This window comes from Mycosarcoma maydis, chromosome 5, assembly GCF_000328475.2.
Source record: "Mycosarcoma maydis chromosome 5, whole genome shotgun sequence".
Classification (NCBI taxonomy): domain Eukaryota; kingdom Fungi; phylum Basidiomycota; class Ustilaginomycetes; order Ustilaginales; genus Mycosarcoma; species Mycosarcoma maydis.
In genome coordinates this window covers 1,282,746-1,309,115 of record NC_026482.1, presented here as the reverse complement: position 1 = coordinate 1,309,115, position 26,370 = coordinate 1,282,746, and the positions used below count along the sequence as shown (strand labels likewise).

General features: G+C 54.6%; 9 protein-coding genes across 9 annotated transcripts; 5 read left to right on the top strand and 4 right to left on the bottom strand.

Annotated features, from left to right (window-relative positions):
• Positions 1-417: 417 nt before the first annotated feature.
• Positions 418-1,006, top strand: UMAG_02473 (uncharacterized protein; the record flags this gene model as incomplete). The annotated part of the gene is made up of 3 exons (XM_011390452.1): positions 418-471; positions 570-781; positions 865-1,006. 3 exons carry the CDS (start codon positions 418-420, stop codon positions 1,004-1,006), a joined length of 408 nt encoding a protein of 135 aa, XP_011388754.1.
• An 835-nt stretch (positions 1,007-1,841) lies between these two features.
• UMAG_02472 (uncharacterized protein) lies at positions 1,842-3,758 on the bottom strand (the record flags this gene model as incomplete). Its single annotated transcript, XM_011390451.1, has 1 exon — positions 1,842-3,758. One exon carries the CDS (start codon positions 3,756-3,758, stop codon positions 1,842-1,844), a length of 1,917 nt encoding a protein of 638 aa, XP_011388753.1.
• Positions 3,759-4,816: 1,058 nt separating this feature from the next.
• Positions 4,817-8,617, top strand: UMAG_02471 (uncharacterized protein; the record flags this gene model as incomplete). Its single annotated transcript, XM_011390450.1, has 1 exon — positions 4,817-8,617. The coding sequence occupies one exon, from the start codon at positions 4,817-4,819 to the stop codon at positions 8,615-8,617; it is 3,801 nt and encodes a 1,266-aa protein (XP_011388752.1).
• A 271-nt stretch (positions 8,618-8,888) lies between these two features.
• On the bottom strand, positions 8,889-10,783 carry UMAG_10162 (uncharacterized protein; the record flags this gene model as incomplete). The annotated part of the gene is made up of 4 exons (XM_011390541.1): positions 8,889-9,611; positions 9,725-9,836; positions 9,934-10,099; positions 10,768-10,783. 4 exons carry the CDS (start codon positions 10,781-10,783, stop codon positions 8,889-8,891), a joined length of 1,017 nt encoding a protein of 338 aa, XP_011388843.1.
• A 1,002-nt stretch (positions 10,784-11,785) lies between these two features.
• UMAG_02469 (uncharacterized protein) lies at positions 11,786-12,634 on the top strand (the record flags this gene model as incomplete). Its single annotated transcript, XM_011390449.1, has 1 exon — positions 11,786-12,634. The coding sequence occupies one exon, from the start codon at positions 11,786-11,788 to the stop codon at positions 12,632-12,634; it is 849 nt and encodes a 282-aa protein (XP_011388751.1).
• A 745-nt stretch (positions 12,635-13,379) lies between these two features.
• Positions 13,380-14,876, top strand: UMAG_02468 (uncharacterized protein; the record flags this gene model as incomplete). Its single annotated transcript, XM_011390448.1, has 1 exon — positions 13,380-14,876. One exon carries the CDS (start codon positions 13,380-13,382, stop codon positions 14,874-14,876), a length of 1,497 nt encoding a protein of 498 aa, XP_011388750.1.
• Positions 14,877-15,174: 298 nt separating this feature from the next.
• On the bottom strand, positions 15,175-20,286 carry UMAG_10161 (uncharacterized protein; the record flags this gene model as incomplete). Its single annotated transcript, XM_011390540.1, has 1 exon — positions 15,175-20,286. One exon carries the CDS (start codon positions 20,284-20,286, stop codon positions 15,175-15,177), a length of 5,112 nt encoding a protein of 1,703 aa, XP_011388842.1.
• A 2,999-nt stretch (positions 20,287-23,285) lies between these two features.
• Positions 23,286-23,897, top strand: UMAG_02466 (uncharacterized protein; the record flags this gene model as incomplete). Its single annotated transcript, XM_011390447.1, has 1 exon — positions 23,286-23,897. One exon carries the CDS (start codon positions 23,286-23,288, stop codon positions 23,895-23,897), a length of 612 nt encoding a protein of 203 aa, XP_011388749.1.
• A 241-nt stretch (positions 23,898-24,138) lies between these two features.
• Positions 24,139-26,061, bottom strand: UMAG_02465 (uncharacterized protein; the record flags this gene model as incomplete). The annotated part of the gene is made up of 1 exon (XM_011390446.1): positions 24,139-26,061. The coding sequence occupies one exon, from the start codon at positions 26,059-26,061 to the stop codon at positions 24,139-24,141; it is 1,923 nt and encodes a 640-aa protein (XP_011388748.1).
• Positions 26,062-26,370: the final 309 nt, after the last annotated feature.

Below are 26,370 nucleotides of genomic sequence, written 5' to 3'. Positions count from 1 at the left end.
GGATGTCGATGAAGCAGATAGAATCCCTGGAAACGCCAACATTGCATCAGTCATTTCCGATACCGAGAGCGTTGGTGGTTGAACTACATTCGCAGCGCTTGTCTGGCGGCATACGCATTGATACGCTCCCACAACAGACTGCCCTCGCTGACAACATCAGGCTAAGGTCCCACATCATGCACAATATGATCCACGACTGCTGCAAATATTCGTGGTTATGCCCCTATTGTGCCAGCCAGCCCGTAGTATACTTGCTGTCAAAGCCTCCTTGCCTCCTCCAGCGCCACAGGCGGGTCCATTTGGCGCTCTACTTGCAAGGTCAACAGACGAGCGCTTCAAGAGCTTTTGTCCACACCTCTCCAAACTTAAAAGGCGTAGTCTTCGACTAACTCGCACAGAAACTCGAATTCCATCAAGATGCTCCTGTTCAAGTTGCTTTCTACTTTGCTTCTGGTCGGCTCGGCAGCTGCAGTGCGTTGGAATCCGCGCCTAATCTTGCTCGTGATGACATGCAAAGAGTACTGAAGAATCCAGCTCTCCCATCTTTCAACCACAATCTGTATCATAAGGCAATGGCGCTAGAGCGACGAAAGATGAGTCGAAGCGAATGCATTGCGCAGAAGGTACAGGAAGTGAATGATTCATCTCCCCCCGACACAGATGCAGTCATCTGCTACCATGGTGACAACACGGCAACCGGCCCGAGAAACCTTGATGGCTACAGCACCCTCAAAGCTCCGTTGTACGATTACCGTGGCTACTACGAGTGTGGCGGTGTTGGGTATGTCGCCACTTGAAAGGATCGATACAGGCTGCCGAGCAACAAGATGCTAACACTCTCGCGTGTGGAATGTGATGATACAGGATCAATTGTTTCTGGATGAAATATCCGAACGCCTGGCAGGGCTTTGGAGACGCTGGCTCGGACAACATTGCTATGCTGATTGGGCCCAAGCGCACATATGACAGGACTTTCATCACGGTCTCGTGCGCCAAACAATTCTAGCGCATCACTAAAGTCGCCAGTTGATGAAGCCCATGCCCTATTCATATCACTCTTCGAATGCACCCAAAGCCCATACAGCTTGGTCTGTACCTTGCGCGAAATCGACGAAATCTTATCACCTACATACCGCCTGATAGCGCTACTGCAGTTACAAGATGTAGCATGGACTGGCTTGTGAGAAGTATGCCTTGCCACGTGCGCTCGCAACACGTAACATCGCGGATCATGGACCACAGCAGCTCTTCCGAGTCTCGGTTCTCAGTCCGTATACTGCTCGTGTTACGTCGCCCCTAATCGTGGTATCTCGCTAGTGTGCACACTGACTGGTGTCGAACACACCTTGTTAGTACGCGAGCCAATCCGAGGTGGGCAAACTTTTGTGGAAGGCCGTATCGAAGATTCGACATCAAATGCATCGTTCTACTTCTGCTTAAGAGAGCGTTGCTTGAGACGAGGTCGCCTAGTGTCGCTCCCATCTACGCGAAAATCGTGAATATCGATACTATGCAGCACGCAGCATTCACGATTGCACCAGGTGTTAGCGGTGCCATGTACTGTATAGTGAAGTCCCATCCAAGGTCGGATCTCCGAATCACGTTTCTACACGCTTCAAGAATTGCCATGTTTTGTCGCCTCATTTTCAGCCGCTGGCACAAGGTAAATCATAAATCGTGAATCGCTGTACTTCACTGTCACACTCGTCACTCACGACTTGGTTAAGACTGTCGGCCACTGTCAGTGAAAGTCCGGACAAAATGCCATTCCGACCATTTGGAGATAGCTGCAAGAGGAGTACAAAAGGAAGTACAAAAGCAATGAAGCAACCACGATGTTGCTAAGAGGGAGGGGGAGGTCGGTTTTGGTTGAGCATGCTCAAAAGTTGCTGAACAGACTGCTGGCCGTTGTCCTGCCCTGCAACCGGAGCATTCGAGGGAGCCGATTGAGGCTTGGGTGGCTGCATGGGTTTAGGTGCGCCAGCGGCCGACTGCAGCAGGGCAGCAATGTTGGGCGGGAGAACCGAAGCTGCAGATGAACTTGCTGTAGAAGTATGCGCCGCAGGCGGGCTACGTGCAGGTAGGCTTGCAACAGAAGGAGGAGGAGGAGTCGAGGTCGCAGTCGCAGTCGTCGCCGGAGGCTTGGAAGCAGCGCCGAGAGAGGCGAGCAGTTGCTGCACCTTCAGAGCTTGTTCGAGACGGTTGGCGTCTCCGTGATCGGCGCCAGAAGCAGCCGCAGGTGTTGGCCCTGAGACGGATGTGGACGCGGGGCCAGAGCCGGCACGTCTGCCCCATCCGTTGTCCACAGGTGCGCCTGTGGCAGGGACGGGCGGACGTCCGTAGCCAAGGTTTGAATCGCTTCCACCAGGCGTGACATAGTCGGCGGACGGTGCAACCAGATCAGGACCCCCGGGGGGTCCAGGCCTGCCCCAGCCAGACTGAGGTGCAGGTGGACCGGCTTGGAATCCTTGGCCACTGCCTTGCTGCGGAACTTTAGCCCACTCGAGGTCCTCATCAGTGACCACGTCCCAGGCAAACTTGAGATCCCACTGACCATCCAAGTAGGGGCGAGCGTTGAGTTGGTCATGAGCAAGCTGGCAGGCACGGCTGTCAAAGTACTCTACAAAGCGGCTGTTCTTCTGTCCGGGGTAATCGCGGATCTTCTTGACATCGCCAAACTCGGCGAATACTTCGCGAACGGCATCGTCGTTGAGATCTTGGCGGGATCCTTTGAGCACGGTGAAGAGGGTTCCCTGGTTCTTGTCACGATCACAGCGCTGCGCTTTGTCCTCTTCACGTGGCAATGAGTAATGGATGTTGATGGGTCTGCCGCCAAATAGGGCGCCTTTCATGGCTAGCATGGCGTCTCGCGCGGACCGAAGGTCATAGTACGTGATGAATGCGATACCACGTTTGTTGACCATATCAAAGAAGGTCTTTATCTGGCCGAACTGTTCAAATTGTTGCTTGACAAATCCGGAGTCTGTTTCGAAATTGATACTTCGCACGAAAAGCGTACGGCAAGGCTTTTCATCGTCATCGAAACCCCTGCCGCCTCCACCACCACCAAAGCCACCGCCTCTTCCGCCGCGTCCGCCACCACGACCGCCTCGTCCACCTCGACCTCCGCGACCACCCCTGAAGCCATCTTCATCAAAGGGAGGACGAGAAAGGCCGTAAGAGGCTTGCGATGCCCCGTCGGGTCGGAAACCTTGGCCATACGAAGGAGTTCCAGCGTAAGACTGACTATCAAAGCTGGCCGATGGAGGACCAGATGGAGGTGGGCCAGCGGCATTGTAGTCTTGCGGATATGCAGGAGTCTGCTGCTGCAGTGGCTGGCCGTACGAAGCGGGTGGGGCTGAAGCATTGTACGGTGCTTTTTCAAACGAGGCTGGGGTATATCCGTAGGAAGGAGGAGTGTTCATGGTCTGGCCCGGGGGAGGTGGACGAGAGCCAGGGAGACCACCACGTGCGCTCATGCCACCCCTTTGGGGAGCACCACTCATAGGAATCTGATAGTGGCGATCTGGGCCGCCAGCAAATTCATTGGCTCCACCGTACGTATCCTGCGGAGCGTATGAAGCCGAGGAATCGGTCATGGTGGAGGCAGCAGGATCGTACGAAGGATAGCCAGAAGAAGGAGGAGGGCTCATGCCGCCAGGATGGGGTGGGCGGCCGCGCATGGAAGGGTTGCCTCCACCACGAGCGCCGCGGCCAGGCCTCTCATCGTAACCACCGTAGGGATGATGTCGGTTCATGGCTCAGATCAAGAGACTTTTGCGAAGATTCGAGTCCGTATACTGTTCCGAGAAACAAAACGGTGTCCGGATTTGCGAGAAATGGGGAGCCGAAGGAGAGCTCAAAGGCGAAAGCAGCTCAAAGGCTCAAATGCTCACCCAACGAGGAGCTTGTAGATCGAAAGCGTCTCAAGAGAAGATGAATTGTCTCAAGAGACTTGTTCGTAATGCGGTACTGTGCAAGGCGACCAACACCTTTTCGTGAGAATTGATGGAAGGTTGACTTGGAGATCTTGCTATAGGAATGGGATGCTGTTGATGGTCTCAAGCGCAAAGTCGCAGCCCAATTCGCAAGGCGAGACGAAAAAGAAAGAACGATCGATGTAATTCCGAGTGAGTCCGGTAAAGAAGGAAAGCGGAATGTACCATGGAATGGTAAGGATGATGGTGGGAGATTGAACAGCGGCAACAAACCTTTCGCGCTTAACTTGCTCACTTCATCTCACTCGTGACTTTATTCACGATTCACGATTCACGATTTAACGAATTTTCTTGGACGAGAAGTCACAAATTCTTTTTTCGCTCCTTTTTCTTTTTCTTTTGTGCCCTTTTTTGTCGTTGTTTTGTTTTTGTTTTGCTGTGGAAAAATATTCACGATTCGTGATTCACGGTTGGTTCGTGGTTCGTGGTTCGTAGTTTGTGATCACGGCTAACGGAAAAAACGGCCGTGGATGATTTGTGTTGAATGTTAAACTGGATTGGGTTTCCAGATGCTCCGTGGCTCCATGGCTTATTCACGCGACTTACAGGTCAAGGGCCCCGGCTTGAATGCCGCGAGCGCCTTTACGCCTGTGGGATAATTAGGAAGGTCATTTGTGATTCGTGATTGTGATTCGTGATTCTGAAAAGTCACACTCAACATGCTTTCATCCACCACCACTTGATCAAAACTCGAGCCGTTGTGACTTTTAGGAGAACGAGAACACACCGGCTTCTCCGCTTCAGTAGCTTGCTCTGTTGGCCTTTCCTCTGGCGACTTCTGCGCGGTGCGGGTGATTGGAGCAGAGCACGCCAACGGCATGTCGCTCGTTGCTCCCAACCCGCACTTGCAAGAGGCGCTTGCTTCGATCAGTCAAGCTTCCGCCGAATTCACCAATCCTGATGCGCAAATCAGAGCCAAAGGCGAGGCAACCTTTCTTGCACTTCGACGTTCCGAGGGAGCTCTCGACTACGCCAGCTATGCTCTGGAACATTCCCACGATCCACTCGTTCTCTTTCAATCGTTAAATGCTGTGCTCTATGTGCTGCCCTCGTTGGCAATTCAGCAGCCAAGCCAAGGCATTGCATCACTCTCGTCGCTGCGGGATTTCCTCCTGCACTTTTGCGTCTCCCGCAGCCATCATTCGTCTGGATCTTCCGAAGCAGCTGCTTCATGGCCTCAATATCTCCGCTCTCGTGCCTATCAGACTGCCATCGCCGTCGAAAAGCGTCTCCTTGGTCTCGAGCTGTCTCAGCATGCGGGTCAGCTGTTAGGCACCAATTCAGCTCTCGATGCAGTCGTCGAGTCCCATGTCAGTCTTCTCAACACACAGCTCGCGAGTCTCTTGTCACTTCCGTCTCCATGGCCGACCGACCCTACCCAGTCGGCTGCTGCGCTAGCACGAATCGTGGCCGGCCTGGGTCTCGTCCGTGCTGTCGTCGACGAATTCATCCTCACCAGCGCCAACGACGTCTTTGACACCTCCTCCTCCTCCTCCTCCTCGGATCGAAATCGAGCACAACCTGCTCAATCCACAGTGAAACATGCCGTTCCTGGCTCCGCAGTTGGCCTCAATTTGCTCCAACATCGTCAGTGCAAGTCTCTTATCCAAAATCATGTTCTTGCAGGTCTGATGACTGCTGTCTTTCAACTTCTGTACAACACCATCTCGGAAGAGGCAGGCGCTCCTGGTAGCGCCGTTCTGTGGCGTCAGACCCTCTTCTTCCAGTCTGCGTCAGCCACCGAAAAGCTACTCGGCTGGACTTTTACCCGCTTCGACCCATTCACCTCGAGCGCTTGGCAGCAGCAGTCACGCTCACAACACGAGGACTCAGTGCTGGCCACTGGCGTGGACGAAGATGACGAGCCAAACGCTTCGTCTGCATCCACCCAAGGCAAGAGCTTCCTCCGGCCACAGCATGTGCCTGACACCTTTATTCCTGTGTTGCTGTCAGACGACGTGGTATCGCTCCTCAGCTCAGCGTATCGTTTCGGTCTTCGACTTCAAGCATCAAGCGCGGCCAGTCGAGACATTTCTTTCGCCGTGCATCGTCTTCGACAATGCATCTTGTCTTCGTGCAGCTTTACACCACAATCCCACAAGCCCCAGCACGTTCCTGTCCTAATTTCACGCAGCAAACACCTCTGCGTCACGCTGCAGTCCCTGGTGGACGAGGCTTGCAGTTTTCCCTTCCAACTTCTCTCTGCTCAGGGCAACTCGATGCTTTTCTTGGCGCAGGCCTTCCAGATCATCGTTTCTGTCGTACCGCTACAAATCCTAGCAGCGTCATTGCAATCGGGCGATGACGGCGTTCAGAATTGTTTCGCCTTCACCTCGTCACTGTCTTCGCTTGGCAATGTCATCTTTGGTCTTGCCTTTCACCGACCCAAGGATACCGACGAAGAAGACGATCTCGCCGTCCTCGTCGAAGACGCTATTAACGTTCTTCTGGCTTGCTGGCAAGCTCTCACCTCGTCGCTGCGACAGCATGATGCGGCTCACGCTCCAAACACCCACGTTCAAGTATTTGCCCAGGCCGTGCACGGCAGCATTCGCGACCAGGTCTTTGTTCCGTACGTCAACGGTCGTCTCGAGGCAGCTTTGTTCGTTGGTGGAGAAGACGACGTATCCGAAGTACAAGAAGGTACCACCAAGGACCGAGATGTCTACTCGGATCAACTCATCACCATCGCCAACCTTGCACGAACCTCGGCAGCCGAAAATCTGCGCGCTCTACAGCAGCTTGCCCAGCCTCTGTGCGATAAGTTGATTTCCAAATCGCAGCGCCAGGCCAATTTCTCTGAATTCGAGATGGATCAGGCCTGGGAACAGATCCACTGGCTCCTCCTAATTGCAGGACACGTCCTTGCCGATGATGCACGGGGCGAAACGCCTGAGGTGCCCAGCGAGATCGCGACCAGCGCAGAACCGGAGGATCCCGCGGTTGCGCTCATCATGCAGCTCGGAATGCAGCTTTTTCAGCATCTCTCCGCCTTCGGACCTGCATCTGCGGAAGCCACGAGTCCACAAGTGACGGAAACGCTATTGTGGTTCACGGGCCGATGGACATCATCCTACCTACTGATCGATGAACGATCAGGCTTTGCCACTAACACTGCGATTCAGCGCGCTTTTGGCGATCAAGCTGGTCGACAGGTGCTCACGTTTTTGCTACAGCGACTCTGCGAAAATCTTGAGCTCTGGATGTCGGATTCTGATGTGCTGCTACAGCTTGCTCAGGTTCTTTCAACATTCACCCGATCAAGTGGCATCATGATCTGCCTCCTTGAGCTTCCCGAGATGGAGCAGCTCGTGTCTGGAATTGTTTCTGGACTCGATCATCTCCCTGCCAACACGCACGGTGCACTCATCGCTTCCGTTGTCAGCTGCATCTACTCTGGCGCCACGCATACCGACGCACCCACGGAGCGATCCGCCGAATTTTACTTTAAACAGATCACCGCCTCGATCGAGTCTCGCTTCGGCGCTCTCCTTTCGCGAGTGGACTTTGCTTCCATCTCTCAGCGGTCCGACGTGATCTCAGCTGTTCAGACGTCACTCGACATGCTTGAAGGTCTGGCGTCTTCGATGCAGCCAAACTCGGCAGAGATTGTCTACGGTTTCATCTCAAAGTTTTTCGGCGCATTTTCGCAGCTCTGTCGAGTGTATGACACGCGACCTGAGATTGCCGTCTCGATTTTACGACTGTTGCATACGCTCAGCGTGTCGCTCGAGCTCGATTTCGGCGCTGAGCCGTACATCGTCATGGGTATCAATCAAGCTACATGGGAGCTGTTGCAGGTCTTCGAGGGCAAGAATGGTGGAGGCAAGAAAAAGACGCACCTGCTTCTTGCCTCAGAAACCGGCTCACCTCTAGATGACGATGTGCCGTACGAAGGCCTGTGTCTAATGACTGAGCTTCTAGCGGAGCTGTCAGGCTCTGCTCGTGCTGGCGTCGATGACGGAGGCTCTAACCAGTCGATGGAACTTCAACCGTTCAAGACGAGCGACGTCTGTCTGATTGGGTTTGAACACGTTCTTGAACTGTTGCAAACACCGGAGCCGCTCAGCATACCCCGACTTCGACAAGGCTTCGGCAAGCTTACCTCGGCTATCTTTGGCCTATTTTCAAGTCGTCTGATTCTGCTCGCCTCGAACGCAGGCTCGACCAACTCGTTACTTTCAAAAGCAGTCGAGGCACTCTCGCTTTGCATCAAGCTAGACGAAAATGAAAGTGCTCAGCTGGGACTCGAAAGCATGGTGGCGTTTTGCGAAAACGTTCGGGTTCAGTTCAGTCAACTGACGCCCCAACTTGTTGGAGCTTTGCACAGCAGTCTTGGATCGGTTTTGCGGTTGTTGTTGGCCGAGCCTCTGGATTCGACGTTGTTCTGGACGTCGTTGTTTGCATTATTGTCGTTGATCAAAGTGTGCAAGTCGACAGATCTGGCTGGTGCAGTGGGTAAAGCTTCGGCGGGGGTCGAGAGTCAAGCTGCTTTCGAGGGCGCAGCTAGAGAGCTGATTGAATCGGCGCTTGGGCCATTGGGTCACGATGACGCCGAATGGATCCATGAAACGAAGCACAAACTTGCGCGATGGCGAGGCCAGATTCGCATTCGCTGACCACCTCAAGACCAGTCGTCAGTCACAAAAGCATGCGCTCTCCCGATTCGTCGTGTCTCATTCTGTCTTGTCCTTGTCCTTGCATCTGCATGTTTTGCAAACACTGAATCTCATAGATGACGAACCTCAATTTGTGACTAGTTGATGAGCCAACGGTGATGCAGACACGAGATCATGTCCACGAAGCACTTGACATTCACGATTTCGAACGAATTGTTAGTGTAGCATGATACAAGGCGAAACGGCTGATAGGGAGTGGACTGGAGGCGGGCTAGTAGCGACGTACTGGGGGGCCAGCATCGTCGTAGCGGGGGCGCGGGGGGGCATCGTACCTTGCGCCGGGCCCTGCTGGACGCGGCGGGGGAGGCGGGAGATCGTCGTACCTTGCGCCACGAGGAGGCGGAGGCGACATGTCGCGGTATCCACGAGGAGGCGCGTAGTCAGGAGCGCCACGAGGAGCAAAGTCGCGAGGTGCGTAGTCCATTCCGGGACCACCACGGGGCGGTGGACCAAGATAGTCGCGCTCGCGTGCCGCATAGTCACGCGGAGGAGGTGGACCGCGCGCGTATCGATCGTAGGGGTCTCCACGCATCGGAGGAGGAGAGAAAGGTCGACCACCAGCAGGCGGACCATATCGATCATACGGATCGCGCGGTGCGTAGGCGGGCGCGTACCCACGAGGAGGCATCCCACCGTATCGGTCATCAGCGTACCCGCCACGCGGAGCGCCACGACCGTATCCGCCTCCACCCCCCCCAAAATGTCCAGGTGGACCATCACGACCCTTCTTGGGCGGCCCAAAGTAGCGGCCTGGAGTGGGAGTACGTGCGCGTCCGCGACGAGCTTTTTCCACGTGGATCTTGCGACCAAGGAAGTCGGCTCCATTCATAGCAGTGATGGCAGCCTCGGCATCCTCAGCCTTCTCAAACGTGACAAACGCGAACCCTCTTGGCTCGCGGCTATGAGGATCGTACATTACCTGTGCTTTCTGGATCTGTTGCAGCGCGACATGACACCGAGAGCAAACCAAATAGACAAGTATCGATCAGCGTTCTGCGAGCGTTGATGCCTGTACGAGCGACACGGATACCAGTTACATCTACGTACAGCTCCATACTTGCCAAACGCCTCTTCAAGTTCGCGTTCGGTAGCGCGGTTGCTCAGGCCAGAGACGTGGAGATTGTTACCGGGGTTGTTGTCGCCGTTGCCGCGGTCAGCGCTGTTTTGTTTTTATTTTTATGAATCATAGTCGGAGGGTAAGAGTAAGTGAGGATGGCTTTATCTTTGCGGGATATCGATTCCAGGGCGATACGTACCGTCCGCGATCCTCGTCCCCGGCGCGCACAGGCGAGCGAGATCGCTCGCGCTCGCGGCGGGGAGGGGTAGCAGCGCCTCTCGGCGAGGGGCTGCGGCCGCCGTTCCAGGCAGCATTGTCGGTTTCGCGAGCAGCGTCACGGGCAGCGTCGCCGTTCCATTGCTGAGCTGTTGGGTCGGAACGGCAAAGAGGGCGGGCGGATGCGAGTTAGTCGTCTGGTCGTGAACAACGGTGGCTGACAGAGGTGGCGTGGCAGGACAGGTGACAAGTGGGAGAAGCATGGTAAAAGTGATGGTCTAGCAGCAAATGGAATGAATCGCCTGGTGACATTCCGAGATGTCGCACTGGTGAACAAGCTGAATGATCAAGAGACAGTTTCGGGGCAATCAACCTTCAGCGAAATTCGACCGCACCACAGTATCCGTGCAAGTGCCACGGTAGCATGGGGAGGCGCGGGATGCGATCCGCCTTAAGGGGAACCGCAAGCACAAAGCACGGATGTAGCTCCCAAGCCTAGTCGAGACATCACAATAGGCATGGTACCACAGTGTGATAGTGCATCGGCAAAAGCGCCGGGCTGAACAAGACGAGGCGAAGCGAAGCGAAGCGGTCGATCACAGTGATAGCAGCCGAGATAAAATGGCGCAGAGCAACACAAGGTGTCCAATCAAATCAGCTTGGCGGGAAGTGGTGCAATGAGCACAGGCATACGCCATTCTGATACGCCAGTATGGTACACTTGAAATGTAGTGGGTAAGGAGCGATCATGTTGAATGTAGGAGATGCGTAGCTGTGATTACGTCGGGAAAGAGAGGGACTTTGTCGAAACACGTACCATCGGTGTCCGCCATGTTGGGCTGTAGAGTCGGAGCAGTGGGCGCGTTCGGACGTGTGATGAGAGGCGACCTTGGATGTTGGTAGACGAGGAATTGATGCGATGGCGTAGGTCGAACAAGAGGAATCCGACAGCTTGACCAACACGAGCTTCAACTGAGTGTGAGGACAGTCAGCAAAGAGCAGGTTGTGGTGGTGTTGAAAAGGGAAATCTTGATCGTCTCGTCGTTCTTCTCGAGGCGGAGAGATTCGTGATTCACGAGTCACAGAGTGGCTTTTCTTTCGCACACTCGTGAGTTGCCCGCGACGAGGACGTAAGAAATTGCTTTGACTGTTAGAGCTACCGACGATTCACTCAGCATTCGTGATTCACGATTCTCGATCACACATCGTGCATCGTGCCGAACGCTCTGTGACTCGTGACTTGTGACTGTCACGGCAAGCGTCGTTTCGTGATTGCATCCAGCGAAAATTCGTGATTCGTGATTTCAAAAAAGAGGACGTGATATGCTGTGACCTCTGTGATCCTGCGCCTAGAAGGATTTTTGACAAAACATAACTCAGACTCACAACTTGTGACTGATAGTCGTGAGTGCCGCTCAACGCTGAGTGATTCGTGATTCACGTCTGAGTCTTTCTGCTGGAAAATCACAGAATCGTGAATCGTGGATCACGAATAATCGTCAATCACGAATGTGGATGCTGCACCTTTACGACTGTGGAGAAATCTTCTCAAAACGTAAAGATTCGCAAACACGAGAGAGTCACAGACGTGAGAGTTTGCTCCAACCAGCTTCCGTGTTCCACGTTCCACGTTCAAGCCGTCAACGTGTTACGTTGGCTGCCCGACACCTTGTCCTGCTCCATCCATCACTCGTTTGTGTCGAGTTGAATTGTTTCTCGATTCTGCAACTCAACTTCAGCTCTCATTGCTTCATCAGCCGTTTCACTGACGCTGGTACCGCCGACAACACCGAGCACATAGCCAATTCGCCCCGAAACACAACGCTTGGCCCAATATGTCCGGCCGAGGATACGAACGCGGATACGAGCGCGACGAGCGCGATGATCGAGCACCCCGAGGCGGTGGACGTGGTGGTCGAGGTGGACGGGATCGAGCTCCTCCTACCACTTTGTTTGTTGCTGGCTTTCCATCCAGCATGCGTGCCAAGGATCTGGCATACGAGTTCGAGCGCATGGGTCCCCTGATTCGATGCGATATTCCGGCTCTCAAGTCCGCCACTGCTACGCCTTACGCGTTTATCGAATACGAGGACCCGCGCGATGCCGATGCAGCTTTCAACGACATGCACGGTATGCGATTTGGCCGAAACGAAATCACGATCCAGTTTGCAAAGAACGCTCCCTCGGCCAATTGGAGGTTTGATGGTCCCTCGCGTGGCGCTCCTCCGCCGCCTTCGTACGGTGGCCGCGGCGCACGCGAGGGTCGTGATTCGCGAGATGAGCGTGCGCGCTCCGATGTGCCGCCTCCGCCACAGCGCCCGCAGCTGAGCAAGGAGGAGGAGGAGGAGGCTGACCGCGCAGCCGAGGAGCGCGCTCGTAAGCGCGCAGCTATGCGTCGTGAGCGTGAGCGCTCGCCCGAGCCGCGACGTGGTGAAGATGCCGATTATCCTGAAGACCGAAGGATGGGCAACTCGCGCAGAGACAACGACGATGCCGACCGAGACGAACGACGCGAGAACAGCGAGAGCGCGACTAACGGCAACGGCAACGGCCACGGCCACGGCAATGGCGTTGAGGACGAGCAGCCAAGGGATGATGTCAAGAATGACCAAGCCAACACTGCGGCAGAAGAGAAGCAGCCCGAAGAGAATGATGATGCAGCCGTGCCGGCAAGCAACGAGTGAAAGCGTGGCTATTGCTTGGCAAGTGCACAAGACTCCTCGTAGCTCTCGACGGTGCTCTTCTCATCGTCCTTACAAACCTTGACGTTGCCACTACATCTCGCGCTCACATGATTCAACTGTTCTCAGTCTTGGCTATACTGTTGAGACGCTCATCTCGTAACCATTCGGCGTTCACCGTTGAGGGTAAGCATCTCCCAAATGTTCACATAGAGCTATGTAGCTCGATGCTGTGCCATCGCCCAAAAAATATGCCCCGATTGTGATCGTTGCGCTTTGCCTCTTTTGTAGTAGTATCTTCTGTGACTCTAGAATCTATGACTGTTGATAACGAGACGGCGCGTATTGCCGGTGAGTCCTCTTCGAGGATGTCCTGGATCCGTGATTCAAGCCTACACTTGTGGCTGCTACAGACAACAAAACTCGGATGACGGAGACGTGCCGAAAAAAAAAGTCGTCAAGAAGTCGGAAGTTGCGCACGAAACCAACCCCCCCCCCCCCCCCAAAAAAAAATCAAGCACACGACACGGAACACTCGCGACTGACAAGGTGAGCTCGTGACTGCAGAGTCGATGCACTTGGACGCGGTAAGTGAGGCCGACTCGTGAGCTTGAAGACTTTCGGCTTTGCATGCTCCTGCCAGCTTGGTGCTTGACTCCACGATTCACGTCACAGCCCGAGTGCGGTGTTTGGGGCGATCAAGGATCAACAATCAACGATCAACAATCAACGATCAACGCGGATCACGATGGTGGCACCTTCGGAAACACAGATTGTCCAAGCGGTCAAAGCCAAGCTCGAGAGCGGCTTGACAAGCACAAGCGACGTGGTGCGTGAAGACGAAGTACGACGTCTGCTGGCGACACTCGAGCTCGAGCATGACTGGCAAGATATCGCGGTCAAGAAGTTCATCAGTATACTCTGCAAGCACAGCCTTATGCCAGTGTCGAAGCCTAACGACGGATGCACATCACGATCTACGTCTTGTCCAGGTGGCAAGAAGAAGAAAAAGTCAAAGACAGACACGTCGATCCCGAAATCTTTCATCGATCCCACCATCAGCTTCCCAGCTGGCATCCGCGGTGTATACTTTGACCCGGTCAAAGGAAAAGGCCTGGTTGCTACGCGCAGCTTCTCCAAGGGCGATCTGCTGTTTACCGAAGATGCTTATATCCCAACGCCGCCTCCTGAAGCTTTCGATCAGATGGCGAGCGGCCAACTGTGTGCACAGTGCTTCCTGCCCATCTCATCAGCGCCCGTCGCACTCGCCATCAAGAACTGCTCCAAGTGCAAACATCGATTCTGCACAACAGCGTGCTACAAGACCGCTATGGCTACGCACCATACGCTCCTGTGTACAGGCATCAACGCTTCGGCTAAGCCGTTGATCGAGCTGATTGAGCGTCAGAAATGGCAGAGCCTGCATTGTGTTGCTCGCTCATTGGCGAGGTTACTTATGACGCTGACACGCCAGTATCATGGTCAAGCTAACAAGAAAGCGGACACACAGGATTCGGTTGCGACATATGGAGACTTTGAAACTGTTTATGCGCGCTTGTCGTCGTTCGCCACCGTGTCGGAATTGGAGCGACGATCTCGCAATCCGGGATGGACCACGGAAAAGGCATCGTTTGAGTCGATCCTAGTTGAAGCGCACACGGCGCTTTGCAACGCACTTGACCCGTACTCGTCGACGCGCAATGCCAACTTGGAACCGTTCCACGTCTCGGCTGACTACCTCGATTCCACACGCAAACCGCTGATCAAAGACTTGTTTTGCCTGGCCACATTCATGAAACTTGTGGGTCGTGCCAACATCAACATGGAAAAATTCGGTGGTCTGTATAGTCTGCATTCCTTCCTGAACCACTCGTGCTCGCCGAATCTCGAGATCCGGCACGTTCCCGAGCGCGCGATCCTCTCGAGCATGAAAGTAGCCGCTATAGCGCTCTGCGATATCCACCCAGATGACGAATTGGTGATTAGCTACATCGATCCAAACACCAGTCTCGCCAGACGTCAGCTGCTGCTGTACAGAGACTACTGTTTCGGTCCGTGCACATGCGACAAGTGTACCACCCAACTCGGCGCACTCGGCCTAGTGTACGACCCTGCCAAACACGCCGTCAAGGCGTTCCTCGATTCAGTCGCCCACAAAACGCGTCCCGATCCCGACCACACATTGCCCCCAACCTCCCAAGACTCTACCCTGGAAGATCAACTCCGTGCCTCTCTCGGCTTTTGACCTTCTAACTCGTACGTTTTCCCTGCCGTTCGCCTCACTCCCATGTGTAAACCCCTCTCACGACTTGACGCTTCGTTTCAACGCAGCACCTTCCAAGACCCACTCGTCACTTCCACGTTCGCTCATCCTTGGCGTGCTCACCATGCCATAAATCCAAGGCTTGGAAAACCATGTTCTCTGTGATTCAGAATGCGAATGAAGAATAACGCCAAGCAGCCAAACACATGACACCCACTAACGTTAAGAATCATGAATGAGACAAACAACGTTCAACTGGCCGTCTAACATCCAGCATGCATCACTCGTGACTACCACTGACGTGTCGAGCACCGGGCAAAGTCGGAGAAAGCGCCGAGCCGATAGCGCCTGGATGCAGCGCGTTGCTGCCTGGTGCGCCAAACAAGTTTCTTGTGCCGCTGCCAGGTGCACCCAGCGCGAACGAGCCTAGCATGCCACCACTGCCGCTTCCGTTTCCGTTGCCCGGCCCAGCGCTCAGCCCCAATTGATGGTGCAGATGGCCCATATGGCTTCCAGGCGCATGCGCATGGTGCGAACCACCTATCCCTCCCAGTCCTGAGGGCGTTCCACCGTTGGATCCTGCACCGACACCGTTGCCGCCAGGCTGCTCAAACGCAAAGCGAGCGCGATCCCAAGAGTTGGTCGACATCCGAGCCCATGGATCCGACGCAGCGCCGCCCGCCATTCCCGATCCACTGGAGCCTGCGCCAGGTGTGCTAGCGTTTTGATTCAGACCAAAATTGCCCGTCGCAAGACCAGACCCGATCGATCCAGGTGCTGCGCCGCCGCCGTTGAAAGCCGGAGACAAGGGACCCGGCGCAGTCGGGTTGTTGCCTGAAAATGAGCTCCACGGGGAAGACGAACCCACGCCAAAGCCACCACCAACAGCGCTGCCTCCGCCCATACCACCGCCAAAGAACGAACCTGCACTGCCCATGCTGCTTCCAGTAGCGCCGCCACCGATCGGAATCGTGTGACTGACGCGGCGAGGCTTGGGGTCAATGATGTCGTCGTCGCCTCCGAGAGCCGAGCTGCCGAGGATGCCCTCCGGAAGTCTCGGGCTGGTAGCGCCAGAGCCGCTGGTAGTGCTCGACGAACGTCCGTTGCCGATGGCTCCGGTGTGTTCGTCGTGCATGTGTTGCTGTATCGCATCCATCGCTTTGGGTCGTCCGATGGGACCAATGGGCGTGGGTGCACCAGACCGGTACGTAGGTACCCTCTGCGAAAGCGACGAGCCCGGTCGAATGCCAGCAAAAGACATGGGATCCGAGTCGGCAAACGAAGCTGTGCGACTACGCATCGGATCCACGGAACCGCTTCCGCTCATTGGCGAGAAGGGCGTCTGCGTGGGACTATGCATATGTCCGAGATTGTGGCCGGTGGGCGTGCTCGATTCCATACCAAGCCCGGGTGTTTTGCTGCTGATCAGCGGATTGCCGACGTTGAGAGCTGGCGAAGACAGCGGAGCTGCGTTGAGGTTGAGCGAAGCAAGGCTGTTCGTCATGCCGCCCATGCCGGGAGCGCCCAGACTTGGCGACTGCAGGCTGGAGCTCATGCTTCCATTGCTGCCAAACATGCCGCTGTTCTGCAAGCCGTTTGAAAGCGTAGGTGATCGAAGACTATCGAGTCCTGCGTGCTGGCCGTACACAGCTCCCATCGGCGATTGGGCCGCGCCAAATCCTGGGGGAGAAGGTTGCTTCTCTTGAGGCTGCACGAACGATTGAGCGGGCTTGGGCGAAATGCTGGAGCCGGGAGTCTTGGCCGACGGCATCGGCACGTTGGATTGGGCGTTAAGTGCAATCGATCCAAAGCCAAGAGATGGCGGTACGGCCGACGAAGATCCTCCACCGGCGAGATTGGTGGGAGGACGAGGAAGTCCAGCATTGGCGGCAACTGAGACCGAAGAGGTCTGCGATGAAGAGCCAGCAGGCGTCAAGACGGCGGTCGACGGACGAGGAGGCAAGCCCTGCGGTGGAGCTGGCAAAGTTGAGCCTACAGCGTTGGACGACGATCCGGCTGGAGCAACAGACGAAGCAGCCACGGCAGCAGCGAGTCCACCGGCTGCATTCGGCCCTCCGGTACCTGGTGCATGCTTTGAGCTGGCAGCCGATCGTTGACTATGGACGCCACGCGGCTGGACCTGATCTTGGCCTAGACCAACGGTGGGAGGACCAGTAACAGAGCCATTTTTGCCGCCGCGAGCAGGGGTTCCAGGAGTCGAAGCGTTCGCGGCCTTGTTGGAGCCAGCCTTGGGACCTGTCGAGGGAGAGCTGGGTACGCCTTGGGCGGCGGAAGCACCGCGAGAAGCGGCAGCTGCTGCCTGCTTGGCCTCGCGCTGCGCCTGGGCTCGAGCCTCTTTCTCCTTTTGGGCGGCCTCGGCCTTGCGTTCCTGCTCTTCCTTGGCCTTGAGCTCTTTTGCGCGTTGCACTCGTTGCTGTTCTTCCTTTGCCTTGCGTTGAGCCTCTTCGCGATCGCGTTTAGCCTTTTCTTGAAGCTCGCGCTCCAGTCGGATCTTTTCTTCCTTCTCGCGGCGCTTGCGCTCAACTTCCAACTGACGCTCGCGCTCTTCGGCCTGACGTCGGCGACGTTCCTCGTCCTTCTTGGCCTTTTCGTCCTCGCGTGCTTTGCGCTCAGCTTCCTTCTTGAGGCGGATCTCCTCCTGCTTTTTGAGCTCAGCATCGCGCTGTGCTTGTTGCTGGGCGCGAACTTCGGCCTCGGCAGCAGCTCGCTCCTGATCCTTTTTGAGCCTCTCTGCCTCCTTCGCCTCGCGCTGCGCCTTTTTCTTGTCCTTCTTCTTTTGCGACTCCTTCATGCGACGAGCCTCTCGGGCCTTTTCGTTGTCGTCCTCCTCTTCGAGCTCGCGGAGCAGCTGCAGCTGTCGTTCCTGAGCAACACGCTCTCGGTACGCGGCGAGAACACGCTGCTCAAACATGCGCGCGGCAAAGATCTGGAACATCTTGCGACCTTCCTCCATGCGCTGCTCTTCGGTGAGAATTTCGTCCTCTTCGTCCTCGTCTTCCTCGTCGAGATCCTCGTCATCAACATCGTCCGGTCCGTCGACGTCGTCCTCGTCATCGCTGGCAGCAAGCTCGGCGTTGGTGAGCTCTTCGCGGTGCATCCTGCGCTCGGCGAGTTGCTCCATCATTTCGAGGAATTTTCGGCCGTCGTTCTTGAGCATGTCGTCAGCAACAGTGAGGATACCACCCTTGACAGTGAGGCTACTACCGAGCCCAAAGAGGTCATTTGAGTCATTGGTGCCGCGTCGTCGCGCGGAAGGTACAGGATTGCGCTTATCGTAGTCTTCGCGAGCACGCTCCTTTTCGAGCTCAACGTCGTCGTCCTCATCTTCGTCGTCGTAGTCGGCATCGTCGTCGTCGTCGTCGTACTCTGCATCATCGTCAAGCTCGTCATCATCATAGCCATCAGAAGACTCGGGATGCAGGGATGCTTTTCGGCCGTGCGGGTGAGGGTGGGGATGCTGATGGGCATGCGTGTGCGTGTGCGTGTGCGTGTGCGTGTGCGTGTGCGTGTGTGCATGTGTGTGCGTGTGCGTGTGCCTTGTATCGCGACCGGCGTGGGCTGCCCTGGTGCGAGACAAAGGATCGCCGCCGATTACTGCGCCAGAAGCATCGAGCGCAACGCTGCCAGGGAAGGGACCTGGGCCAGGAGGTGGTGGAATGGTGCCGCCACTGCTGACCCATCGCTGCTGATGGTTAGCATACTCTTCGAGCTCGTCGTAGTAGGCGTCGTACAGGACCTCGAGCTCTTCCTCAATGGCGGAGCGCTTGCGACCACAAACAGCGCAACTGCAAAGGAATTTTTGCTGCTCCTTCATCTTTCTGAGCACTGTCTCCTTTTCGACTTGAACAAGCTTTTGCCTGTCCTTCATGGAAAGCCCAAGCCAGAACTCCTTGATGCGCTCGCGCTCCTCTGCCGAGCTAGTAGACCAGATCTTGGCGTTGTTGGCCGAAGCGTTGGCGGCGGGTGGATGTCCATGGGTTGAAGACGAGACGGAGCGCTTGCCAGAGTTGGACGAAGGTGGCAAGCCGTTGGCGGGCCTTGCTGGCGTCTTGCCAGTCGAATTGAAGGTCATGGGCTGTTTGCCAGCGGCGCGGGAGCTGGGAGGCGGAGGATTCGAATTTCGCGCTACCGAAGAGACGTTGGTGGAAGGAGGAGGGTGATTGGGAACAGGCTTGGGGGGAGGAACCTCGAGCTCGATCTCGTGTGCTTCGTCATCGCCGTGTCCAGCAGCGGCTCCGGCTCCACCCTTTTTCTTTTTCTTCTTCTTTTTGTTCTTGCTCGCCGAACGCATGCCATCCGGATGCGTAGCTAGTCCGTTAGGTCTGAGTGCATGATTGGCACCTTCCTGCATCCAAACACGGTTGCGAGCACGCAGGAGGCCCGCGTCAGCTTCGAGAACCTCGTCGTCTTCGTCGAGCTCGGCATCGTCGTAGTAGTGCGCATCATCGACTCCATCGTCGTCGAACCTGTCGATTTCGTCGTCAAAGTTGTCGTAGAGTACGACGGGAGGCGGCAATGGTTCGACTGGTGGCTGCGTAGGCGGCGGGTTGGGGCTGGAAGAGTACTGGCCATAGGCACCGTTGACGTTGGTAGGATGCGCATTGTTGGCAGTGTTGGGATGGGGGTGGAGTGGCAATGGCTGATCGGGATGCAGAGCGAGGTCGGCAAAGATGGAGGCATCGAACGGAAGCGGTGGGTAGGGGTGAGTACCTGGGGGATACTGCTGAATGTGGCGTTGAGATGCATGGGCTGCTTGGGCCAATTGCTGGGCAACAGCAATCATGGCCTGTGTCGAAGCGTGACGGTTGGCTGGATCGTTGGCGTTCTCGTTAAGGGCCGCCTGCGCTGCTGGAGGGAACTGGCCGAGAGGTAGCGCGTTGCGAATAAATGTCCTCAAATGCGCTGGGAGCGACGTCCAATAAGCATCATCGTCCGGAATACCTTGGGCGTCGCCTTCAATGCGTCGGTAGAGCTCACTTGCGGCTGCCAAAAGCTGCGCCTGGGCCTGTGCCCTGGCAGCAAGCGACGCTGGCGAACGAGGACGTTGTGCCAGAGCCGCAGCTTGCTGAAGCTCATACTCTTGATCGTCGATGAAATCGGCGTCCTTGGCTTTGGACTTGGACTTTTTCTTTTTCTTCTTGGCTGAAGAGAGCGCGACGCTGTCTGTGTCGTGATTCGAGACGGGCGAAGCAGATCGTGGTGGCGTGGATGCGCCGGCCACAGAGGGCTTGGTCGGTGGCACAGGAGCTGGTGGTGTAGACGGAGGTTGTTGTTGATGATGCTGTTGCTGTGCAGCGGCGGCCAGCCTAGGTGGTGGCACAGCCGCAGCGCGTGCTGCTGGCGTGGAGCGTGGCAGCTTGGACTTGGCCATTGCTTGCTCGACGGACCTGTTGCGAGGTCAGTAGCGAGAGGCCGAGCCAGTGAGAAAGAAAGAGGGGGGGCAAAAGGTGCGAGAGCGCTTGCTGTTGCAACCAGTTTGAGTGCTAGCGAGTTACTATACGGCTGGATTGGGAGGAGAGTCTACGATGTGCGTCGCCTCGAAGACCAAGACGATGCAGATCAAGAACGATACGACCACAAGCAATCGGGTGTGCAGAGAGATGGGAGCGTCATATAAGAGGTCGACGGCAGATGTGAGGCGCTCTCTTCGCAAACGCACGTCCTCGTCCTCGGATGACGAATCGAGCAAAACAGGCTGATCGACAGAGGCTACCGGGTGACTGGACTGCGAGGTGCAAGCGGTTGAAACACCGGAACCAGATGGAATCTGGAATGCAGAGGGGCTGCACAAGTCGAGGGCAGAGGTGAGATGCGATGCAGGCGTCGTGGGCAAGGTGTTGAGCAGCGAATGCGACAGTCGAGCGTGAGAGACAGATTAAGATGCCTGTCGCGAAGCGTGCTGAGCTTGGCTACGCTATCGTGATGTGGAATCGATGCCTGAAGCAAGCCGAAGAGACGTCGAATGCAGACGGGAGCAGAAAGCGTGGTGTAGCTCGACAAGCAAAGAGCTGCACGTCGAGTAAGATGAGGGTTGATGAAGAGGACGAAGGGTGAAAAGTTGCTTTGAGAACCAAATTGCAAAGTCGTTGAGCGAATGGAGAGCTGTGCGGTGGTGTCTTTCCACCCTCTTACTCCAACACAGTCAAGATTGATTTGACTGGCTCTGTGACCTTTACTCAGGCTGGCACTGGTTCACTGGTTCACTGGTTCACTGGCTCTCTGGCTCACTGGCTCACTGGCTCTGAGCTTCGAACACGAACACGAAATCGTGAATTGTGAATCGCTGAGCCAACTCGAGACTCACGACTGTCAAGGTCGGCAGCGCAGGGCAGCGCAGGCCAACCTAGCGTGTAGGCTTAGTTGCAGACTCTCGAGCCTTTCAAGTTTCGTTGCTTTGCGCCTGCCTGCTCAGAGTCACAGAGTCACAGTCACAGTCACACAGTGTGAGTGAATCACGAATCACGAATCACGAATCTTGAATGCGAAAAAGCTTGATTGGATCTGGCTCAAAAACCAAACCCACAAGCCCACTTTTCTCACCCAACGCACACTGACACAGCAAACCGCCGTCTGTGAGTGTCAGCCACCAATTCGTGAAAATACACTTGTGACTGCACACACACCACTCAAGATTAGTGACTCTCCCTCTTCGTCAGCGTTTCGTCTCCTTTTCTCGCACCAGATAATACCGTCTTGGCGAAGTTGTTCGTATTTTGAGTGAATTATAAATACTACTAAATTGAGCACACTGACAAACCGACGTAACTCTGCCGTCTGTCTTAAGTTATTCGTTATTGGCTGCTGTATAGCTTAGCAAACCGCCAATTCAAAAGCAAAACAAGATAAAGTCAGGTTGGATTCGATATTCGACTTTGCTCGCATCACTTGAATTCCATTCGAGTAAAAAATACAAAAGCAAAAGTACGCTCAAGTGCGCCGTTATTATCTATTAATAATATGCTCTAATCAATATTTTCTTTACCTGCAACGATACTCACGCTTTCAAGATCACCCTTTTCGACAACTCACGAATGCACTCGGAAAATAGATGTAGTTATAATCAAGTCAGTCGCTCACCCGTTTACCGTTTCACATCTTGCGCTGAGGAATGGCACAGCTGAACAGATTCACGATTTACGATTCACGATTTCACGATTCCGTGAGTGCGCGTGCCAACGGCTACTTCCATGCGTGATGTACAAAAAGCGCTGTTGTTAGATCGCTGTCAGAACATTTGGGGTTGCACCACGTCGCGGAACGAGTCGAAACGCAAGGGACATTCACGATTGTCATGTTGGATTGACGCTGCCATGAAAAAGCACTGAGGATTCTTGCTGTTGCTGTTACCACAGAGAGAGAGAGAGAGAGATCGGAAAAAGGAGCTTGGAAAGCAGAGGAGGCTGTGGAAGACGAGACTCAACCTTCCTTTTGCGCGACCGAGTCTATCACGTATAGTCGTGAGTCATGAGTCACGAGTGTATGTGTCACCTTCTTTGCTGCTACTGTCATGATGTTGTCCAATTGATACCGTCGCTGAGTCAAAGCACTCAAACCCACACTCACAACGCAACCTGTTCACCACCTCATCTAAGCGTCGTACGCCAGCTAAGCAGCGAGGCGGTGAGGCGATCATGGTGGAAGAGATGACCTCTGGAGTTCTGATCAACTCACGACTGGAAATCAAAAAATTAAAAAATATCACGTACTGTATGTACACGGTAAGTTATGTACAGCACAAGGCGTGAGGAACTCACCAAGCACAATATGACATCGCCAGCCGTCGTCAACGGCATTGCAGGAAGGTGGACGTCACGCCATTATCCAACAGTCAGAAAGGAAATGTGATGCAGCAAAGTATCAGACTTTGTCAAAGTAAGGTCAAGGGCGTCAATTTTGAGCGTTACGACACACGCAACAAGGGACTGTACAACACGTACGAGCCAGAACGATCCCACTTTCCTACCTGAACTCTTTGCCCGGTCAACGTGATGCGACTTCATTTCGTTTGTTTCGTGGGAGCACAGTATGACCGGGGGTCATGGTACCTGACGCTTCGGTGTGAGACGTGGTGCGAGGCATGTGAGCGCAAGTGTGAAACGTGAATGTAGGAGTGCATTACTAAGTTGCAGGATGCAGGGCGTAACAATGGAAATCTGTCACCCCTGTACTACTTGCCTGTTCGAACGCCGGAAACGTAAGAGGATGAAGTGATCCGATGACCTTGTATATAAGCTCGACGTTAATCACATCCTTTCAGTTTTGCCTATCCCCCTTCTTACTCAGCTCACTTGAAGACGGCCTTTTCACCCTCTTCTTGGATCTCATCAGAGCATAGTCTGTCTGGCTGAGCAGATCGTCCCTACTGCAAATATGGGTCGACTTCTCTGGCGACGATTTCTGATCTCGTGTATCCTGGTCACCAACGCCTTCGGCCTGCCTCTCTATTCGTATGCGGCCATCGAATACGATTCAGCTCCGCCGCGATATCTCACTGCCCCGTTATCCAGCACCAATCGTTCGTACGTATCCTACTCCCAATCCTGGTCCTCGGTTCCATACCATCAACCGTCTCACCTCAACACCTCCCATAGCCCTACCCAGACCATCTACTACCACTCTGGACCCTGGGATCGAGCGTATGACGCAGTCACAAACATCATCGACCGAACAAAGATCCTCAAACGCAGTGTTTTCAGTGCCAAAGTGCAACAAGAAATTGCTCAACATCTTCGACCCAAAGATTGGTGGCAGAAGCTCAAGGACCTTTGGCGAAAGCTCACTGGCAGAAAGCTCAAAGTGACCACTTCTCAGTATGAGCAGGTCAAGATGAAGTACCGACCTGCTCGTGCTTATCCGCAAACAAGAGTGCCATATAGAGCACAAGCGACTCAAAATGGTCGCGTTCGATCCACCTTGTCGGCAAGACCACTTGCTGGTCAACGACCAACCTTCAGTACAAGGCCATCTAGGTTCAACCGCTAGGATTCATTCATTTCCCATCGCTTCTAAATCGGCTCACACTCCTTTGGTACTCTCTACTCTCTTCCCGCTTGAACATATACATAAGAACAATTGGTCGCGTTCGGAAAGCTTTTGTACCGACGTGACGAATGAATGAATGCGAGAATCACAGAATCACGAATGCAAGCAAATGCAATGAGAAACGGAGGAAAAAGTCAAGAAATTGGTCGGTAATCCTATATCATGTTGCAGCGCTCTCTGGTCAAAGCCAAAGTGCTATCAGGAACGACACCAGCAGGGAAGGAATGAGAATCCAGAGCCGCTGTATTGACAGGGTTGCCGAAACAGCATTCGACTCTCTGAGCAGAAAGTCGACGCCCATCGAGTTGCAGTAGGCGTTTCCAAAGGCATCAGTTGCAATGTACCTCTGATACCCGCCCCACCGCATGCCATCGCCGCCTGCGCCACCGTTCTCAGCTGCTCCAATCCCCTTTGCACCACTATCGGCAAACGTTCCGTAATCACGTTGAGCAGTGATATCCCAAACTGGACACGCCCACTGGATCAGTGGTGGACAGGTTCGCTCGACAAAGTAGCACGTATAGATGCAAGGCAACAGCTCGCCATACAAGCCTGGCTGCAGCTGTTGATCGATAAAGGTTTGCCTGGAAGCCAATGCGCTGCTCCCATTGCCATTGCGATTGACGATATAGGGAAGCAGATCGGTATTGAGACCGGTAGGTGCACCAGTGAGCTCTCTGCCGTCTTGCGTGGCACGTGATTGCGAATCCGGATCGGACAGCGGATCAGTGCATCGTGGCATGGCGACGGCGCACAACCAATCCTGGTACGACTTTTTGCAGTTGTCACAGGTCTGAACGTAGGAATACATGCCAAAGTCATGACTTGCACAAGGGAACGTGTCGATAGTCAAGCTGAAATTCGAGTACTGAGGATCAACGAATCCTCTGATAGCCGACAGCGCCGTTGTCGTGGATATCGTAGGATTGACCGGGATCGAATAAGCAACATTGGGGCAGAAGGGAACATCATAGACGAGTCGACAGTTGTCACTGCGCTTGGTCCGCATCTTGATGGCCGGAAAGAGGGTGGTAGAGACGCTCTGGACAGTGTCTTGGATGGTGGTGTTGGTCTCGAATAGCCAAACCGTGTAGTTGGTGCCAGTGTCCAGACCTGACACCTCAAACTGACGGCGGATGTCATCGAGCTGGTTTGCTTCAGTGCCTCGGCGCGTGTCGCTGCTATTGACCGAGACCTGACGGTTCTGGAGGATATCCGCCCATGCGTCCGCGATGGCACAAAACGACGAGTTGTAGTAGTCGGCGTTGGAGAGCGAGTTGCTACCAAATGTTGGAAGGACTATCACGTTGAGGTTCGGAGGTGAGGAGGTGGTATAGTTGAACGATGATATCAACGCCCGGGTTTCATCTGTATCTTCCAATCTTGGTCGGCGTGTGTAGTCGACAGACTCCATCTTTGCACGTGTACTCGTCACAATCTGGAACTGGTATGTGCCTGGTGTGACATTTCGACTGTCGCTTGGCGGCCACACGCCTATCCAAAGTGTTGCAGAGCTATTGTCGCTTTGCTGCTCCACATCAACCTGGACCGAGGTCGATCCGCCGAGCGCATGCCCGATGTGCTTCGAGTTGAGAACGCTTCCATTGGCAGGCCCCGGTTGTTGAAACAGCTCGCTATCGGATACATAGAGCGATGCGAGCGTAGACTTACGCGCTTCCGTCGCTGACAAGCCAAGACTTTCAAGGAGTGTTGCGTTGGAAGTGTTGTAAGGCGGGATGGCAGGTCCGCTACACAAAGATATTGATGTCCATACCGTCACCACCTTGACCTCATTGGTAAAAGCTGCTGCTGGAATGGTAAAGTTGAAGAAAGCGCCCTGAGTAGCGTTGAGATCGATACGTGATCGTGCAATGATCGAGTCGTTCAGGGCAACTGTGTTGGCGGTGGCATTGTAGATCGTGGTGGCTCGACCTGGGATGGCCGACCTTGTAGAGGAAGGTGCTAGGGGTATACTTGAAGAAGTGGATGATGCTGGAGCTTTTGACACTTGCTGTGCTGCTGTCAAGCGAAGCCAAAGTGTACCGAATAGTAGCACAAGCACCATTACGCCAAAGGGACTGCGCCCTTTTAGTTCCTTGGCCATCGTCACCACCACCAGAAGCGATGCGTGGAACTTGGGCTCACGCACGACTTGGAAAGATTGCGCTCACTTCATTGAGTCAGGTTGGTGTGAACGTGCCATAAAGCGTTGCCCGAACATCGAGGTGATGTTGATAGGTGATACCGAAGCTTGCGCATTGAAATCAAACCCTCCGTCTTCATATAATATAACGTTACGTTAATCACTTATCACGATTCGTGATTAATCACGATTCACAATTATTTGTGATTCTGCACGCTGTGATTTCCAAGACGCCGATACACAGCCTCGCCTCGAACCACGAACTATTCA